The 20052-nt window shown below is 30.9% G+C and overlaps 1 protein-coding gene across 1 annotated transcript in view; it reads left to right on the top strand.

Moving 5' to 3' along the window:
* LOC125076331 (cationic amino acid transporter 3) overlaps window positions 1-19211 on the top strand; it is a 77905-nt gene extending 58694 nt beyond the window's left edge. Inside the window, exons 8-18 of the mRNA XM_047688450.1 lie at window positions 1682-1865; window positions 2503-2627; window positions 9267-9418; window positions 14394-14458; window positions 14594-14694; window positions 14885-15028; window positions 15974-16145; window positions 16937-17064; window positions 17327-17516; window positions 17671-17775; window positions 18798-19211. Coding sequence (XP_047544406.1) covers window positions 1682-1865; window positions 2503-2627; window positions 9267-9418; window positions 14394-14458; window positions 14594-14694; window positions 14885-15028; window positions 15974-16145; window positions 16937-17064; window positions 17327-17516; window positions 17671-17775; window positions 18798-18891 — 1460 coding nt within the window. The 3' untranslated portion in view covers window positions 18892-19211. The remainder of the gene's footprint in view (window positions 1-1681; window positions 1866-2502; window positions 2628-9266; window positions 9419-14393; window positions 14459-14593; window positions 14695-14884; window positions 15029-15973; window positions 16146-16936; window positions 17065-17326; window positions 17517-17670; window positions 17776-18797) is intronic.
* Window positions 19212-20052: the final 841 nt, after the last annotated feature.

Raw genomic sequence — 20052 nt, forward strand, 5'->3', positions numbered from 1 at the left:
CTACATAATGAAATAAAAATAAGCAATCGTTTTAAATGGGCGTTAATAAATAATTACTACGATTCATCGTACTCTATGTAATTCATTACTTAACCTAATTACAGTAAGGCTGATAGCATTTTCACAACCATTATAGGCGGCCATATATTTTACGGCAATTATTTTGAACACAAGTCAATAGAAAAGCGGCCAACAACTTGTACCTTTGACTCTTGTAAAATGTTGCAACTACTGAAGCCAGTTAAGTGTGAAATCTTAAGTCTTTTGCAAAAGTTACGCAAAGGAAGAAATATAATTTAAACTTTTATTTTATTTCAACATGAACATCTTACTAACATTGATTATAAAAGTAATTATAGACGTATTTTTTTGTCATTTTAATATAAATTTCCAATATTCTTTCCTTTTCGCGGTAGGGTTTTATGCATAGCCTATCTGGGTAGAAGGTGGTATATTCTACCGCCAAGCAGAAATACTTAGTATTGATGGGTTACGGTTTAAAGGGTGAGTGAGCCAGTGTAACTACAGCACAAGCGACATAATGTCTTAGTTCCCATGGTTGGTGGCGCATTGGTGATGGAAAAAATGGTTAATATTTCTTACGGCAATAATGTCTATATACCTCTATCGAAATCTAAGTCGTCCAAAATGTATTCCTAGTAAATAAATTTTATGAAATCGTGAAATATTTATTTAACTAAAATCAACAGGTATTATATACTAAAAATAAATAATTAAAAATCAATTGCCAAGTTCGCTATATATACGTGCAACTAATGTGTTACAATTCATGAATAAAACGGCGAATCCAAACACAGTCATTTACACAAAAATTGCATCCTAATCTGTACCTTAGAAATGGTTATATCAACAAAAATAATATCCAATATTACATAAAAAATGAACGGAAATTACTGTATATCACGTGATTATATATTAATCTAAGTTCCCACCGTGGATGATCTTCTAAAATTTACTCACGTCAGTTCAACCTATTCAGTAAATTCAACTTTACAACGGTATTCTGTGACTACTACGTAGACGTATACACGTAATAACCACACGAGAGAGATTTACTCGTAAATAATTTACTGTAGTAGCGACGTCGAGACAACTTATTTAAAATAACTACAATTCGCCCAGTGGTCGAAATGCGTCCATAATCATTATACAAATTTAAAAAAATTAAATATAGTTTCGAAAAAAAAAAAGTTATTCTTATTTCAATTTATTGTATCAAACATAAGACGTTCGAAAAACAAAAGGTTTAACCGTTTTCTCTTTGCATATTTATAAAAACAATATATATAGATAAAAATATTATCACAATAATACAAGACATTTAATCTGTATCTGTATTATAAACAAACAGATATGTATTATTTTAATCAAAAACTGTAATTCATTTTATTTACATAACATATTACAATTATTATTGCTTGAAATTAAGAACAATATAACGCGAATAAACAAACACAGCGGCGTCTAGGTATTTTCAGTTCAAATTATTTAACGGGAAATAAAAGCTAACATAATTCCAGTGTATTTATTTTCTATTTGCATAGTAATCAGGTGAAGTTAAATCGATTGAATTTCATTCGAATAATTAAGCTAGCTGAATTAGCCTGACAACAAGTTCCAGTGATTCCTATTTACCTATTGTGAACATTTTTCTTCTTAGTTCCCTACAACGAGGTGAACACCGACTCCGCCCTGGTACAGATGTTCGCTTACGTGAATGCGCCCACTTGCAAGTACATCGTTGCTCTCGGCGCCCTATCTGGCTTGACTGTCTCAATGTTCGGATCCATGTTCCCAATGCCCCGAGTCGTTTACGCTATGGCTCAAGATGGACTCATTTTTAGGTAAGTAAATGAATATATATGGATTAATATATAACAATATATGTTTTTATAGAATTATCGCTTTATGTTACACCTGTTTACAATCAAACTCTTTTTGGATGTGTTAATATAAAAAATCGAATCATACTTTATTCAAGTTATGGTTTCTTACATAATTCTGTAAAACATTTAACAATCATATCTGTGAAGAAGTAATTCGGAAACGTGTTAACATCTATTTTACTTTACACTCCGTAATACTCATGAATAAACCTCCATTGTTTGCATTCTTGGAAACATAGTGCTTTGACTAATTTACATTGCATTGTAATCTAGCTATCTCCTAAGAGGTTTCTGCAATATCGTTATGGTACAAAAGCGCTGCATGAACTTTAAGACGATTAATTCGAGTGAATTGAACCTGCGTCTGCAATTTAATCGGATTATATAAAAAAAACCCATTAAAAGTTACTGAACATTTTTGTTTAAATCCTCATATAATTGAGATGTAACTGCGACATGTACCAAATGTAGGCACAGATCCCGTTCTCAACAAGTTCGAACGACATTGTCTAATAGAAGAAAGAAATACGCACAATATTAGTAAATCAATACCGAATTTTAAAACACCTTACAAAAATATAAAATCTATTGACAGACAACTGGCAACCGTGTCTGAAACCTCTGGAACTCCTGCTCTGGCTACGATCAGCGGTGGGACCGCAGCGTCCATTGTCTCCCTCCTTATTCAGCTCGAGGTTCTGGTTGAAATGATGAGCATTGGTAAGTACATTACACTAAAATAAATAATAATAATAGCCTTATTAAAATCAGTAGCGTGCTTTCTATAAAAATGTTTCATACCTTGCATTAATTAGTTTGTAGTATGAAATTCTTGCACGCCATGTTTTATTATGAAGTACAAATCGGACACCCATTTTATATGGAAAATATAACGAATTCTGTTACAAATTTGAGTTCTGATAGCGTATTTATCGCTTTCTAATTATTTCTCGTGATAGAAATTTCAAACGTTAATTGCAAGGCAAGTTAAACGACCTTCTATAATTCCTTTTATGAATTTCAAAAGCCGTTTCTAACATTTATCGTAAGGTTTGTTTACATAGGAACTTATGATATAATATCTATTTATTTAATCAAGCCTTATTCAGAAATATAAAACATATCGGTAATCATTTAAATTTTTCAATTCTGTATTCAACTCGCGTGTATTTGCGACGAATAAATCGTAATTAATTTCCTAATTGGATAACATTATTCGTTAAAATTTCGCATGAAATTTTTACACTGAGCAACATTTATATTATAGAAAAAAGTCACGTATTATTTAAACAGTACACGCCATTAGAATGCAAGAGAAAGAGTTATAATATAAAATAATTATTGTTTTTTAAGTTTTGTTTAGTAAACAATTTTAACGAACTTAACTTTCCGTAACGTAATGTACATACAAATGTAGGTATATATATATAATAAGTTAAATTAATAACTGTTCAATAATTTTTAAATTAAATGTTTAATATTAATGAACTTAATGAATATCGTTAATCAAAACAAAAAGTTATCAATACAAAATTATGTATGAATTTCATTTGTAAATTGCGCTCTATAAATTCAATATTTGGGACCGCACTACCCTTATTATAAGGCCTCTACTAGTTTAGTCTTATAGGATTCCAACGAATTATGTAATACTGAGTTTTCCAATCAAGTTTTTATTGTATTTCTTCATTGCACTAATTTTATCTAATATCTTTTAAAATTTACTAATTTCATTGAAAACAGCGAAAAATAGCTAATGATAACTTCGAAAAATCCAAATGTGCGTGCCGTGGGATCGGACTTTTGTTTTACAATCCAAACTGCCAACAATTTTAAAACAAGATTTTTGACCGCTGCTTAATATTATATATTTATAGCTTAAATAAGCTAAATTATTAAAAAAATAAAATTACTTAATTTTCAAATGGCACCGTGGCAGATTTATGAAGATTTTCGTCACTATGCGAGCAACCCTCGTCTTCAGCTAGTAAAACATTACTTCTTTTTCAATTACTTGTTAGTTATTAATTTTATAAAGATTTTTATGTTGATGGGCGTAAACATGTCATGAATTTTAATGAATCGCCTTCTATACAGATACATACACTAGATAGAAATATACCATCGCATGATAGAGATACATATCATCGATCCGGTCGAGATCGCATCAAAAGATGATCGTTCTCGCTCTCAATTCAATGGAGCTAAACACCAGGAAATTGAATATGCATTCTCTTCTAGCGTCTAACTTTATGTGCTATTTAAAATAAAAAAAACAATATATTCTGTTTGAAGTAAACCCCCATGTTCCTAATTTTGGGTTTATAATCAATACCAATAATAATATTAGTATAAGGTTGGATTATATTATAAATGTAGTAACATAAGAATTGATAACATTAAGTGCTTAAATATATACAAATATGAATTAAAAATAGTTACTGTATAAATCTTGACCGCGTGGAATGTATTATATTGATATAAAGAGGTAAAATTTGTTTGTTTGTAGGGGGTAATCTCCGAAACGATTCCTCCTATTTTAAATTTGTATTAACTGTTAAAAAACTACATTATTCTTGAGTGACTGAGCTATAAATTATATTTATTAATATTGTTTTATTTAATAATAAATTTCACCCGAGCTAAGCCGGGCCGGGTCTTTAGTGTGTTTATATATTCAAGTTCGTCTAGAGAAATTTACTGTTGCAATCAGTAGCAATTTGGAATCTTACCAGATTATGTAAGAGAATAAAGAGTGGACGTATGTTTGTGCTAACCCAGCGAGATTTACTAGTCTCCCTTGAGAAGAACCAGCACGCCCGGAGTCTGGGGACATCGCGCTAATGTATTATGGAGATTGTACAATTTATATTTAAATCGAGCAATTTTATCGTACCTATATTGCAATAAATGCTAAATATCAAAATCAATCTTCTAAATTATTGTCATATAACCGTTTTATGAATGCCTTTTATGTCTGTTTCTCAGTTTATCATCATTGCATCTGTAACGTAACTGAAGCGAATTTGATGAAATTTGGTAGTGACTTTGAACCCCTAGGAATAATATAGGCATTTTTTTCCGGCTAAACTCTAACTAAAACGCGAACTAAGTCACGGGTGATAAGTAGTTTTTGATAACGTATACAACATCACAACGACAAAACTTGGCTTCTTGTCTTTTGTGCATTATTCTAATATATTGTAATGTCCTAAAACTGCTCATCCGAATACGTAACGGGTATTCTTATTTATTGAAAATGCTTTAAATTAATATTTACAAAAGAATCAATATAACTTATCGACGTACAGTACATTGATATGTAGATAAGTATAGACATTAATACTACAAATCTCACAAACAACAATGAATTTTCGTATCCGGAGAAGATATCCCTTAAATTAAAGGGAACAATTTTTAGAACTATTTACTTAGTGGCACTAAGGTGAGTAAGATGTGTGGAGTGAAAAGGCTGAATAGAATACGAAATGAGTAAGAGGAACTTTGAAAGTAGCTGTCGTGACAGGAGACGGATTATGATGATATGGACATGTTATTCGTGAATAATTACGAGAAGTGTTAGGAGTAAATGACCAAAAAAAATTTGGACTGTGGCGTGGAAGTAACTGAGGATAACGCTAGAAATAGAGGTATGGTAAAGGAGAAATAAGCGTCGATCACATATAAATGGTATTAAAGTAAGCAAATGTGAAATGTTGAAATTTAAGCTTATGTGAAAATCAAATATAAAATATTTATTCGTAGTACATACATTGTATGTAATTGCTTAAAGCATTTCACAATCATTTTAATTAATTATATTATCTTTTAAATAACCCTTTATATAGGAGTGAATGCTTGTCCTGTTTTATTATATATGTAGCATAAATCTGCAATCATTTATACATTATCCATAATATGGAGCAAATATTTGGTTGGTTTAATAAAAAATTGTTTTTTATCATAAAAAAGTTAAAACATAGTTTTTTTCTTTTAATTGGCCGTGCTGTGTAATGCCTCCTCATGTCCTTATTACAGATTATCGGTTAAGCATTGATCTGATTAGGGTTATTAAACGGTCTTGCGGAATATTTTTTCACTACCGTAAAATCACTGTTCTTAATACTGACATTTTTGTGGGCACAGGATTTCGCGCGTGTACAGATTTTTTTTAAACTGCCCTCAAACTTGCTCAATGGGATTAAGATTCGGGCTACGTGCTGGCCAATTCATAATACGAACCCCGTAATAATGGACAGTATATATATACATATATATTATTTTAGCCACTGATAGAGCAAAAAAATGTTGGGAAATAAAGTAAAATCACAGATCTTAAATAAGTTTACAGTTTTTAATTTTTCTATGACATAAATTATACCAGGTAGAAGCAGCGACAAAAGAACCTTTTTAAAATTGATATTTAGGTACCACTGATTATTAAATTATTTTATATTTAATAATTTAGAACACCCTTCGCCAAGCCGGTTTAAACTAAGTTGGCACATTGGACTATAAAAATAAAAGTGGGAACATCACCAAATTTCCAGTAATACATGGATTTTGCTAATATTTAAGGGAACAGGCATGCTGTACTCGGAGTAGCACCAGCAAGATTCACGACACGTATAGTAATATATTCAGTATATCGAATTTGAAGTTTGAATGATTTGCTAAACCGATGATAGAAATCAATCTTTACAATTAATTATTGATAGTCAAACTAAAAATCTACCAACTTCGGAAATAAATAACTCAGACTTAAAGAACAAAGGTCCCAGTTACAAATTCCGGATCAGGCCACTCAAATGTAATTCGAGTTACTTACTTATGACTACTAAAAAAACCCAATGACCAATCATCAGTCCACAGATATTTAGTTGCTAGTTTTACTTCCTTGCCTCAAAAGCCTGAGTCCTGTGCCTTACCCTTCTCATTACAGCAAACTCGTCTGGGTACCCAGCACTGATCATATATTCCACCGCCAAGCAACAATACTTTATATACTTGTGTTTTGTGTTAGGTTTGAAGGGTGAGTGAGCCAGTTTAACTACAGACACAAGGGACATAACATATACATAACATAGACTAATATCTCAATTCCCAAGATTCCCAAGCTTATAAAATAAATGGTTAAAACTTCTTGGTATCAATGTCTATGGGAAAAAAGACCATTTGCCCGTCCGCCTAACTAAGCTACAAAATAATTCAAATTAATGGATACAATGAAAAGTAGTCTCTTAAACATAATTGTTTTCCTCAGTTCCAAATAAAACATTAATAAATTTTTGTACATTAATAACGCATAAAATGTATATAAAGGATTTTTTCAGCTGCCCCAAGTGACATTGCGCCCACATAATTCACCGTGTCACGTTCAGGACTCGGAGGCGACACAAAAGGGAATACTCATCAATCTTTCAAAGATTTTTCTTCACCTACCTTTATCTAGACACCATATAATACAAAACTATATGTTTATTATTTTAGTCTTAACGGTAAAGTTCCGCCTCGTCGATCACTACACAGACGGAAAATAATTAGAAAAATAATTATAATATGATAATGTCGTCACATATTCTAGTGCACAAGTGTGTGTACAAATCCATTCATTAGTGCATTCATAATTCCACGGGACCGCAAATCCAACACGTCAGGAAAGAGTTCAGGCGCAGGACCAATGTCTTTACGTGCTTTCCGAGGCACGGTAGAATACATATTTCCAACCTACAGACTCCAATCAGTTACTGAGAATTTTTGTACTTAATAACTTATTATCGGCCAAACCTGGGGTTTGAACCCAGTATCTAAAAAGCTACAGCCCAAAGAGACAATAAAGTCAAGTATAATATGATTTCTATATAGATGTATATAACTTATTAGAATTTACATTCGTAATTGAACACACAAAATTGAAAGACAATGGAGATAAAATTCTGTAAAGAGAATTACCGATATTCGCAAATGTTTTTCAAATCTATGTACATACAAAATGGTGTATTCGTTCAGTGTAAAAAAATTTACATAAATCACTTATGATTATGATAAAATCACATCATTCTATAGCCTTTTTTATTTCAAATCAACGTTAAAAATTTCGAAGTTCCTTACCTAAGTTTTAAGTAACTTTCTCACTCAACTCTTTTTTCTTGATTTTAATTACGGTAAAATACTTTCATAACACATATTGAAAGGAAAAATAAATACAAATCTTAACTATGAGAAACGGTGGCAAGAATGCTAGCAACTCGCTCTCTCTTTGAGACGCAATTCGAAGCCAAAGAATTGGAATAGCATGACGCTTCTACGAGCAGAGGCGATGAGACGGGGTGTTAAAGCTTAAATTCTATTGCACTATCATAATATCACTATCAGTAATAAATAATAATTTATAAGATAAATAAACGTCAAATAAATAATTAATAATAATTTAACATTAAAATATTAATAATAAAACAACAGGTAAGATTTTCAGTTTTCTTCACAAATACAATACCAACGTATTTAATGTTGTTATTTCATTTAATTCTTTGTTTATTTTAAGTTTTACTCAAATTACAGAAAGCTGAGATTCTTCTATTTTCTCAATAAATCACTTAAATTCTTGAAAATAGTTTTAATATACTTTAAAGCCCAAGTTACATTACTTAGAAAAAAAAAACTTAATATAACACTTTTGCTATTAAAAAAGTTGTACTCTGATTTTTTATATTTATTCAAACACTCAACTGGTAAAAATAATCTAAACATGCTAAGGTGCTACATAATATGTGACATAGACTACATCTAATAAATATTCTAATAACAATAAATATACTCAATACTCATGTTAACCCAATAAGTACAACATTTAAAACATATTATATTTATTAAGATGATGAGGACGAAAAATATTTCAGTATTCATAATGTATTAGTAGTATAGTCCACAAATTGGAATGAGTTCCTATTTACTTTCCGTGCTTATACAATATTCGTTAGTATATTAGTCCTGCACTATTATAGTTACAGTAGCAACTAAATTATGTTTAGAATTCCAATCGGATTTGTATTTTTATATATATATAGGTATATAACACATCGCATGTTGTTCGTTGCTATTGGTCGACACAATGAATACAAAAAACAGGCAATCTTCTTAAGTCCTCAAGGAGAGCCTTGATTTTGATGATTTTTGATATTATTATTACTTGTAGCGTTTTCTACTGTTAAATTTTGAATTCTTTAAAAGTTTTAAAGTGTGTATAACTAATTAAATTTAAATACATGTATTTTTTTTGAATATTGTGACTGTGTGACTGTATTGTGTTGGCGAATTTTAAAATTTACTTCAAATACTAAGCAGTCTTTACCTTCTTAGGCACTCTCCTTGCTTACACCTTGGTGTCCACCTGTGTGCTGGTTCTTCGCTACCAGCCGCATTCCGACAACCTCATAGAACTCTTACCGCAAAGTCTCCGAACACCAGTGGACCCTGAAGGCACGGCTTCTGCTCAACGTGAGACTTCGTTTGTAAGTATAAATATTTTTACAAGGAATATTTATCAAAAATCTTCACGAACTGTATATTTATGTAACTGTTTCTCGCACTAAATCTAAATAAAATATGAAACGTGACTACTATTTTTCTAAAACAAACATTCTCGCCAAAAAATACGTTTAAAGATTTTTCGTTTAAAAGTTGAAGCAGAACTCGATGAGCGGAATTCAAATCTTCTTCACGCGAGATCGACCTAAATTTTCGATGGAAATTTAAATCAAATGGGTGAATTGAAAAGACATTTTATTTCACGGACAATTTTACGTGTCGCTTTAACTGCTCTCGGACTTTATGAATCACTGAATTAAACATTTAAATAAATAAAGATATATTATATTATTAATAAAATTGTTAAAATGAAATTTAAGTAACACAGTTTTTCGTCCTAGATAAGTTTTACCGGAAAAGCAGAAATCTACGTCACATACTCGTGATTACGAAGCTTCGTTTAAAATTAATTATTCATTCAAAAACTTTATTTTAATTTCGAGATCGTATATCGTGGACCGGTAATCAATAGGCGTTGCAATGCCTACTTAATGCCGATCCATGATATAATATTTACATATTTTGTGATCCCTTTTATAGTATATTCAAACAATTATATTCGTCCTTATTAGTAGTATGTTTTAGTCAAATTAGTAAGAATTTTTAAAAAATTGTTAATTAATTAGTGTAGATATAAGCGATTTGGAGTAAATACTTATATTTTTCAAATAAAGATTATCATTATTATTATAATGCCAGATAATTAATTAATAATTATTATTATAATGGAGTATATTATGCTGGTTAAGACTTGCACAAAAATTCCGGCAAACAAATGTTTTATTGTTTACTTCATAACGAACAGAAGCATACGAAGTATTTAGCTTTGCTAATGAAAATTATGCAATTTTTCGAACCTGATCTTTACCACAAATCGTATTACATTATGTACCTATACTAATATTATATATGCAAAAGACAATCTGTCTGTCTGTCTGTTGTTCTTTTATGATCAATCCACTAAACTGAATTTGATGATATTTTGTATGAAGCAAGCTTGAACCACAAGGAAGGACATTTGTGTGTGTGTGTACTTTTTATAGCTAACTCTTGACGACCAAAAATCTAAAACGCGAGCCAAGAAGCAGGTGACAAAGAATTCCTTCATAAATTAGGGACAATATTATCGTCACAACATATCAGTATAAAACACTAAGATTTAATGCAACTAAAACTTAATATACTTAAGCTTGATATAAATAACTGTGTACAAAAAGTTCTACATATTTATAAAATGTAAGCAGTGTCAATTGTATAAACAAAGTGATCGGGACAAATGACAATTCTGTCGAAGTATACAGTATACAGTCCTTAACAAGGCGTGGCTCCGTATCCAAAATATCATTTAACTGTCATACGATTAATTCAAAATTCAGTATTCTGGAAAACCATATTTTATGACAAACTCCTTGTATATATATTACCCAATCGTAAATAGACTACAGCTAAATAATACGGAAACTCTGTAAAGTAACTGATCTTGAAACTTTTCTATAATAACATTCATTGTTTAGCTTCCCAATAATTTTATTGACTGTCAAGATAGTTCAAATCTTTTATCTCGTTGCAAAACTTTTGTTGGACTTTAGCTACATCTGTTAAAATTAAATAAGTCGAAACAATAGACTAATTAAAAAAAATATTAAGCATTAAAGAATCTTATTTATTGTCAAAATTCAATTTTTTCGATTGAAACACCAGCCTGAGAAGAAACGAAAAAGAAGTAATGTAAATAGGATTACGTGAAGATTTTATAAATATATTGCAAAGGTAAACTTTTAGTTTAAAGCATTTTGAACGTACAATTTGCGATACGTAATTACAATATTTTAGACCGACTCGTTCAAATTTTGAATGACTGTAACAGACAGAATAATTTTAACGAACGTAAGAGCAACCTTTCAATAGATGTTTTAATTAATTTTACATAAATAAATTCTAAAGGATTACGAGGTCAACTGTTAAATTATTATCGGAGGCAAAAAGAATTAACAGCAGGATTGCATCTCACGTCATACAAAATATGTCATGTTAATAGCGGCGTAATTAATTTTATGCGAATTTCAGTGTATTGAATGTCCTCATAAAACTCACTAAAGAAATTATTTTATTCCACTCGGAATATAATGTGTATCCTGGACTAAAAGGCCACGTAATGAGCTCACGTCTTAAAATAATTAAAGTAAAGTAAAAATAGCATGTAAATGTTCCACTGATGGACTAAGAGACCCCCTCTTTCTTTTAAGAGAAGTTTTGGAACTTATTCGACCAAGCTGCTCAAATTTCATTGAAATTAGATACATGCAGGTTTCATCAGAGTATGTTTCTTCACCACCGAACACGAGATACATTAGAAACAATGAAGCAGAAAATAATTAGTTCTTGCCTGGATTTGAACCGACAAACATCGGTTAAGATGAACGAACTCTAAATACTGGACAATCTTAGTTCATCGTACAAAATAGTAATAATAGTACGAAACAGTTGTAGTAAGCAGATACTCATCTGCTGTCAGGGCGAACTTTCTTCGGATCTGAGAATAACTATGAGCACTAAAATAAAAGATAATGTTTGTTAGTTGTTCCGCTCTTAAATTAGTACCATCGCAAAGAGATGGTAATTTTACCTCTGTGGAGATAGAAACCAGTGCAGGATTAAACAAAAGATTACGATTTTTCTTTAAGCAAGAAAATGATCATTACTTCCGCTTTAAATATTGAAGGTTACTTGACTGATTAATACAGTTTCCTATGTTTCCTATGTTTATGTCCTAGCATCAAGTTAGGTAGTCTGATGAACTTGCTCAAGAAATGAACTATCTTGCGCTAAATGAATTACTATAATTACACTGGTATTTTCTGATTTGCGCTCAAGACCATACAAACTCCAGTTATTATGTATAGTGCTATTAACTCCGTGCGATTTGATACGAGCTTAAAGTTTACATCCAGGCTCCAATGGTCGTAGCGTGATAGTCATAGTCTAAAACTTTTTTAGTAAATGATCTGTTTAATGATTTTTTTGCAGTCTAACGCACGTTTAAACGTAGAAACTTTTCAGCTTTTTGTATTACTTAGCTAATCTTCCCGGTTTCACACAGTACAAAAAGAGTCTATATAGAACTTTAAGATTGAAGAACAAACATAAAGAAAAAATCTTGAGTTTCCGGCTGGGAAAGTTGAAACTCTACTATAATACCCTTCTCTTGAATATCTAACAATATTATTGATGAAAATTGCTTTAAAATCTGTTGTGTAGGTTAAAAGCGGCTTTGTTATACTGTGTACATTATAGATAGATATATTAAAACGAGTCACTGATATTCATATTTTGCTCTCTGCGCCGTATGCTAAGCTGAAAGCTTATGAGACGAGGTATCAAGATCGGATCTGCGACTTTTATGACGCTAGCGGCTGGCTATTTGTACCTACCTATACAAGCATTGACATAAAATATTCTACAATAGCTAGAACGTTCGTGTAAATAGTTTGTTCAAATCCTGATAAGAGTTAGTACTAAAGTTCGATGCAGGGATAAGTCTTCATTATGTCATCTAATATAACTATTAATACATACAACACTAGAGCGCTTATAGTGAATAGTTTTCTCCTAATTAAGAGAGCCGATGTTCACTCATCACGTGTTTTTCGTATATTTCTTTATAAAAGAACCAATACTGAATACAAGAATGAAAATCTTTCTTCATTTATGTAATATAATAATAACTCGTTACTATTTACGTTATTGAAATTCGGCATTTTAGTGAGTCTAATAAAATGAGATGTTAATTTAATACTCTTTTGATTTATTCATGGACACCAAATAATAGCTTTAAATTAATATTAAAGTTGGTTATTATAAAGTTTGAAATCAGTTCTCCTCATAAACAGCTTCTCATGACCCAGTTTCTTAAATCGGTCTAGTAAATTATTCACAGTGAAACAAAACAACGAATAAGGTACTCCTCAGGAATAGTGCCGACCTATTTCTTGTTAATACAACCTTACTCATAATAAATATGCTATTTATTTATCTTTTTAATGAACACTGGCAACTTTGTTTTTGGTGAAAATATTGTTCGCCAAAATAGTTTTCTTAATTACTATTATTATTATTACTATATAAGAAATATTATAATTAAAATCAGTCACAAGTAATAACGAGTAATAGCTCTATTACGTGTATTATTTAATTGTTAACAGAGTTATTCAACACAACCTACAAAAAATAGCCTTCTGGCCAAATAGAATATAAACTAATCAAAGACAAATATGATTAAGATATACTTAGACAATTTTTATACTTTTGACTTGATATATCCATAAAAATAAGAACTTACGCTCATATTTCGAAACGACACAGCGAAAGAAAGTTACTACTAACTACCGCCAAGTACTTGAGACTTGAACGATTATAACAAAAGATAAACGACACAGAAAAAACTTCATAACATTTATTTTTGCTCTTTTGATACAAAAACCATGGAACTCTTGGCATAGTTACAGGACAAAAGTTTTAAAAAGTATGGCATAATTTCGTACACAATTTAAACGTATACTTTGTGATATTATCTTCTCATATTATATGATATTTTCAATATAATCAACTTTATATTTTCCACCGATGAGGAATATTGATATCATTTAGAACATAAAACGTTAATTTGTTTTGCACACACATACGTTAGTTATAATATAATTCTGTTACATGACTCACAAAAGTAATTATAATAATAAGATCGTCTAAATAGATCTGTTATTAATATCGTGATTTATATGTAACATATAAAATATTCCATCGGGAAATGTTACCAAAGATTATATTGCTTAATAACAAACAAAAGCATACGTTGAAACAGTGATCAAGTGACAGTGTTCTATTTCACTTTTATTGTTTCAGGCTCACGGCCCGACTCATATAATGCCAGCCAGCCAACGTGTTATGGTGCGACGTGTCACCCGCAGGTAATAACGATCATTGCGACGCGTTGCCAAAGCGAACATCTGCTATAGCGAAAGGCCGGCCGTCATTATATGCCTATTGTAATTTTGATTGAAAGCTGTGCCTGCGCTCTGCTAAGCGAACCAGTCTGTTCACAGCTCGCCCGACTCCGACGATACGCTTCCCGGGGATGATAGTGAGGAATACGGTCGAGATGACGCATTCTTAGTCAATTCCAACACCGAAAATAAGTTCTATGGTAAGAAACGTAATGCTATTTAAAATATATCATATTATTGTGTGCTATTCTTATTAACAATCCACAATTATAGTTTCAGAAAGAATTAAGCGCCTACCGATCGAGATTATTATATTGATATAATACTTAGTATATTGTACTAGTATCTTAACTATTGTGTGTACTGTTATGTAATGTTTTGTTTAAAAAGGAGCTGTTCCTGGAGGATGTTCTACGGGTACTTCGCGTTGCGCTCGCTTCTTCGATGCTATCTACCGCAAGCTACACGCAATGTCCTACCTCTGCCCTGGCCTGCTTCCGTGGGTCGACTGCGGTCCTGCAACCGAGAATTCCGGTAGGATGAAATCACTATAAATAGACGACCTCCGTGGTCGAGTAGTGTGTACACCGGTTTTCATGGGTACGCCACTCCGAGGTACTGGGTTCGATTCCCGGCCGAGTCGATGTAGAAAAAAGTTCATTAGTTTTCTATGTTGTCTCGGGTCTGGGTGTTTGTGGTACCGTCGTTACTTCTGATTCTCCATAACACAAGGGCTTTAGCTACTTACATTGGGATCAGAGTAATGTATGTGATGTTGTCCAATATATATATTAAAAAAAACTAAACACTTTAGATACGAAAAATAATAAACTTCAGCATAATTCATATTTTTCTCCTATTATGACACCCAGTTGAATGACCTTACATTCAACTGTAAATAATAGTCTGGTATAATTAATAAAAAAAGAAAATCTTTTAGGCCGTGAAGATCAAATAGTTTGCAAATAAAACCTTTCGACTTACCGTCGAATACGTAATATAATAATTCATTATATTGTGAATATATTTAGCACATGAAACTTGCTGGGATTAAAACTTAAATTTCAATTAAGATTCACGCGTTCCATCCCCTGGGCTATTTCCGCTACACTTAAATATAATATAAGCAAGATTATTTATAATAATTATACCGACATTAAATATATAAATATTTAGGAGAACGGTGCTAACGGTGTAAACTGTACAAGAATGATTAAGGTATATAATATTTTAAATTAACATGGTTATTTTTATTACTAACAGTATTTAAAACGAGACTCAGTCTCGTGAACAAGACATTCGTAGATAATGTCGAAATATCGAGCTCCAACGAATAAAAATAAAAAACATGGTAAATATCCCGTTTTAAATACTGTTAGTAATGATTAAGGTAGTTTGAAACGTTATTTAATTGAGTTATGATGTGGTTAGTTGGTCATATTTCATACGCTGTGACTATAAAATAATATTTTATCTCAGGTCTATATGTCATCAAGGCGGTCGGCGTCATGTACGTGCTCATCATCATCTTCGATATTTTTGCGGCTTACGGAAGTCCCGGCGAATCTACTTTTACAACTGTTATGATGGTTATTCTGCTTATCGCCATCTTTGGAATACTGCTAGCTATTTCTCGGAAACCACAAAATCGGTATGAACTAACAAAATTAACACAGGCTTTTTAAAATTATAATAATCATTTTCTTTTAATCATAATAAAATTTAATGCAAAAAAATATATTTAATTATTTGTATACAAAAATGTATCTATAAACAAAAAAAAATAAAAGATGAAAAGTTTAATTAAAGCTAAATTCTTTCTAAAAAGTTATTATTTTTTTTATTTTGATACAAATCTCTTGATATATTTTATACATTTTTCCTTCCCTTGTACGCGTTGGCCCTTGATATAGCCCCGGGTATGTCATAAAAAAGTGTTGAGTTCGAGAGTCCGGAATCAGGAAGTTGACCACTTCTCGTTGCCTTGGAAAACACATAAAATTATTGGGTCTGTACCTAAGTCTTTCTAGTTGTGTCCGATTTGCCCTCACATCGTATTATAAGAATGCATAAATAGAGTTATCTTGTATCCTATAATACGAATATGTTCTGTTTTCCTTGAGAATGGCAACGGTGACTAAAATTGTCCATGTGAAGATCAATACATCTACTCTTTTTTATCTCATACTTTACTATACTATTGTGACAATAAGTATTCTTCTTATAACATGTATAATTTAAAATGTACTTACATGACTGAAGACTAAGGTTATTTAATTTTCTAAAAGTAAATGAGGTCGAATTAGCTTACGAATTCGGGTACGTGACATGTGTGTATTACTTGCCTTATGTTATGGATGTATATATTCATCAAGAATTCTTTAAGCTGAATAAAATATAAGATTTTGACAACTGTTACCTCTTTTTTATTTCTAATTATAGAGCTACACTGGTCTACGCAACGCCTTGTCTGCCCTTCGTGCCCACGATCGCCATTATGGTCAACATTTACCTGATTCTCAATCTTTCAATTCTGACTCTAATTCGATTCACCGTCTGGATGATAATTGGTAACTATTTATATATGAAGCTACTACTGTCACAGCAATTTTATTCAATGCAATAATTAATGAAAATTTTACGTCACAAGCGCTGCAGCGAAATGAATTGATTACATCACAGTCAGCTTTTTGCTATTTAATAAAACTAAATATAATTTATAATTTGTTTTTATATTATCGATTACTTCTAAATATGATTGAAAATAAATGTGTTATTTAGAAAAGTAAGTATTCAGTAATTTAAATACATAATATATTTTTCTCATTACAGGTTTGATAGTGTATTTTAAGTATGGTATTAAGAATTCGAATCTTGAAACTAACCCCCCCGTGCCCCGCGCGCCCACTCCTCCACCACCGAACCCACTGGATCGCACCACTATTCCGCCCGCTACGCAACCACCCCCCACAGGCGACCGCAACATCTTCGAAGGCGATGGACTCTATGGCAGCCATGACCAGTAAGTGTATAAGAGTCTATTTTAAATAATTAATACTAATGTTTATTTTCATTACCTATATATCTTTATGTATTTTTAAAAAGTACGTAACTGTCGTGTAACTCAAATATTGAAAAATCGCCATGTTAGAAATTTATAGCTATACAAATAATAGGTACTCGGACCCTCTTTTGGCTTGGCACGTTGCTGACTTAGAACCCGTACAATCGACAAGCCGCGGCTACACTGGATCTTCTTCGTACATGCAGGTTGAGACTCGGTAAGAAAACCTTCTTTTTGCTTGAGAAATATTTGTATTCGCTCGCAATTATATATGAAATTAAGTGTTAACGAACAATAGAAATTTATATATAAATTATAAAAAAAATCGGAAGTCTATCCATAAAATTTAGTACTTTAGTCATATGTACATTTTTGACGCATAAACAAATACTATTTATACACTATATGTACCTATATAAATCATAAACATAGTAATATGGTAGCGTGATACACCAACAATATTTTAAACATCGCCTCACCGAAAAAAAAGCTTAAATGTGTCGTCACACGTTTGAGTTTTTTTTTTTTAGTTACGCAAGTTTAATATTATGTTTATGGTGTAAACTCAGATTATAAAACAAAAGGCAAATGGAGTGCGCTGAACGAACATTGTGCCATGTGGGACACATAAAAAAAAACCACATTTTTTTATCTGTAACATAAAATAAATCCCACATTTTTTTATGTGTAACATCTCTCCTAGAATTTGCGAGAGTGATTTCGTGAAAAGGGACGGAAGTGTGAAACAGGAAACCGGGCCGCTCACTATTTGATTAACTCGTATTCTTTTTTTATGTTAAAATCTAGCATTTTATTAAATATTACGAATATTATAAGAAATTGAAAATATATTATTAGACTTTTTATTCATTTAAACATATAATCCATGGCTGCGAGAAGATGTAACGCAGCAAGTTCGTGTCAAGGCACACCAAGACAACATTTTTTTTTTTTCATGAATATTTTATTATTCCTATAATGTTAGTTCTGATTAAAATTAAAATAATTTCGAGGAAAACCATCTCCATGTAACACCAAGCGATATTCGTAGAGGTCTAATCATCAGTAACAAATAAAAATGACAAATTAATTTAAAAATGCTAAATTTACACACTTACTTATAGGTAATTGTGTAATCTAAATAATAATCTATTATTCCGCGTGTTCCATTCGTCTTGTGTTTTATAATCTGAAGATGTAAATGCTATACATCATTTTATAATATATATTATGATTTAGATACAACGAACGTACTAATAGGACAACCTCGCATACCTCCAGCCGACCACCATGGGCCTATCCGGACGTCACTTATGATTCCTGGGACAACTAAATACCCTGAACTAAATGGATTATTTATTTATATTATAGTTATCTAAAAATTAGTAAGTATTTACTCTGTATTAATGTCAGTAAAAAGTATTACTTATGCACAAACATTTGCAATACCTTTTATTATTTTTTTTTTTTATTTGAGGTTTTTTTCTTTGTAGGACGATGACGTGTAATGGTGTTTGTTAACTTTTACGTTTTCAAGGGTATTTAGAAATGACTACGCAATTTGCCACGGACAAACGATTTGATTGATATATTATTAAAACACAACTTGCCAAAATCAAGTACTACTGGACTAAATCGCTGTTACTATTTACAATTTATTTTAATTGATGTGTATTATATATTACCTTTATTTTTATAAATTCCCATCTACATGTACTTAAAATTTTAATTGATTTTAATGCAAATTGTATTTTGTTTACCTATACAGTATTATATATTAATTATATTAAAAAAAACTATTTACCTACTGTAGAAAATTAAACATTTTATCTACTGACATAAATATTCTTTGACATCAGTTATTTACACTGATTATTACCAAGATATCATTTTAAATAGGTAGTTGATATTTTTTTAAGAAATTTTATCCAAAACCTATTTTGATTCAAAAACATATCAAGCGAATTTTTAAAATTCTTAATTTTTTAACCAAATAATTATCTATAAATATAATTTTATTTAGTATAAAACATAACTAACTTTTATCAGAATAAAGGTTAACTCCATTATTTTTAATCTTTCCTATAAATTTTTGTGAGACATTTTCGGAAATGTGATATTTTATGTAATATTTAAACTATTCTTAACCCTAATATAAATTGTCTAATAAGGACTTATTGGAAGAACGATAGTCATAAACGAAAAAAGAAACTTAATAAAAAAACAAATTAATACACACTAACATCAATGATCAAATTAGTTAAAACTTAGACGGTTAACGTTTCCGCGTATTTTTTATGATCGATGAGATAAACATAAACAATTGAAAGGACAAAATCATTTGACAGAATTCGTTGGCTTCGTTCTAAGAATATTGTAATCTAGGGACTTAATAATAAGGTTGAAACGTAACTATTGCTTATTATTATTTGAATTATTTAAACGGCTCAATTATCTCATTTTACATATAAATATTAATTAATTTAATTTTTAA

Source organism: Vanessa atalanta, chromosome Z, assembly GCF_905147765.1.
Source record: "Vanessa atalanta chromosome Z, ilVanAtal1.2, whole genome shotgun sequence".
NCBI classification, from domain to species: Eukaryota; Metazoa; Arthropoda; class Insecta; order Lepidoptera; family Nymphalidae; genus Vanessa; species Vanessa atalanta.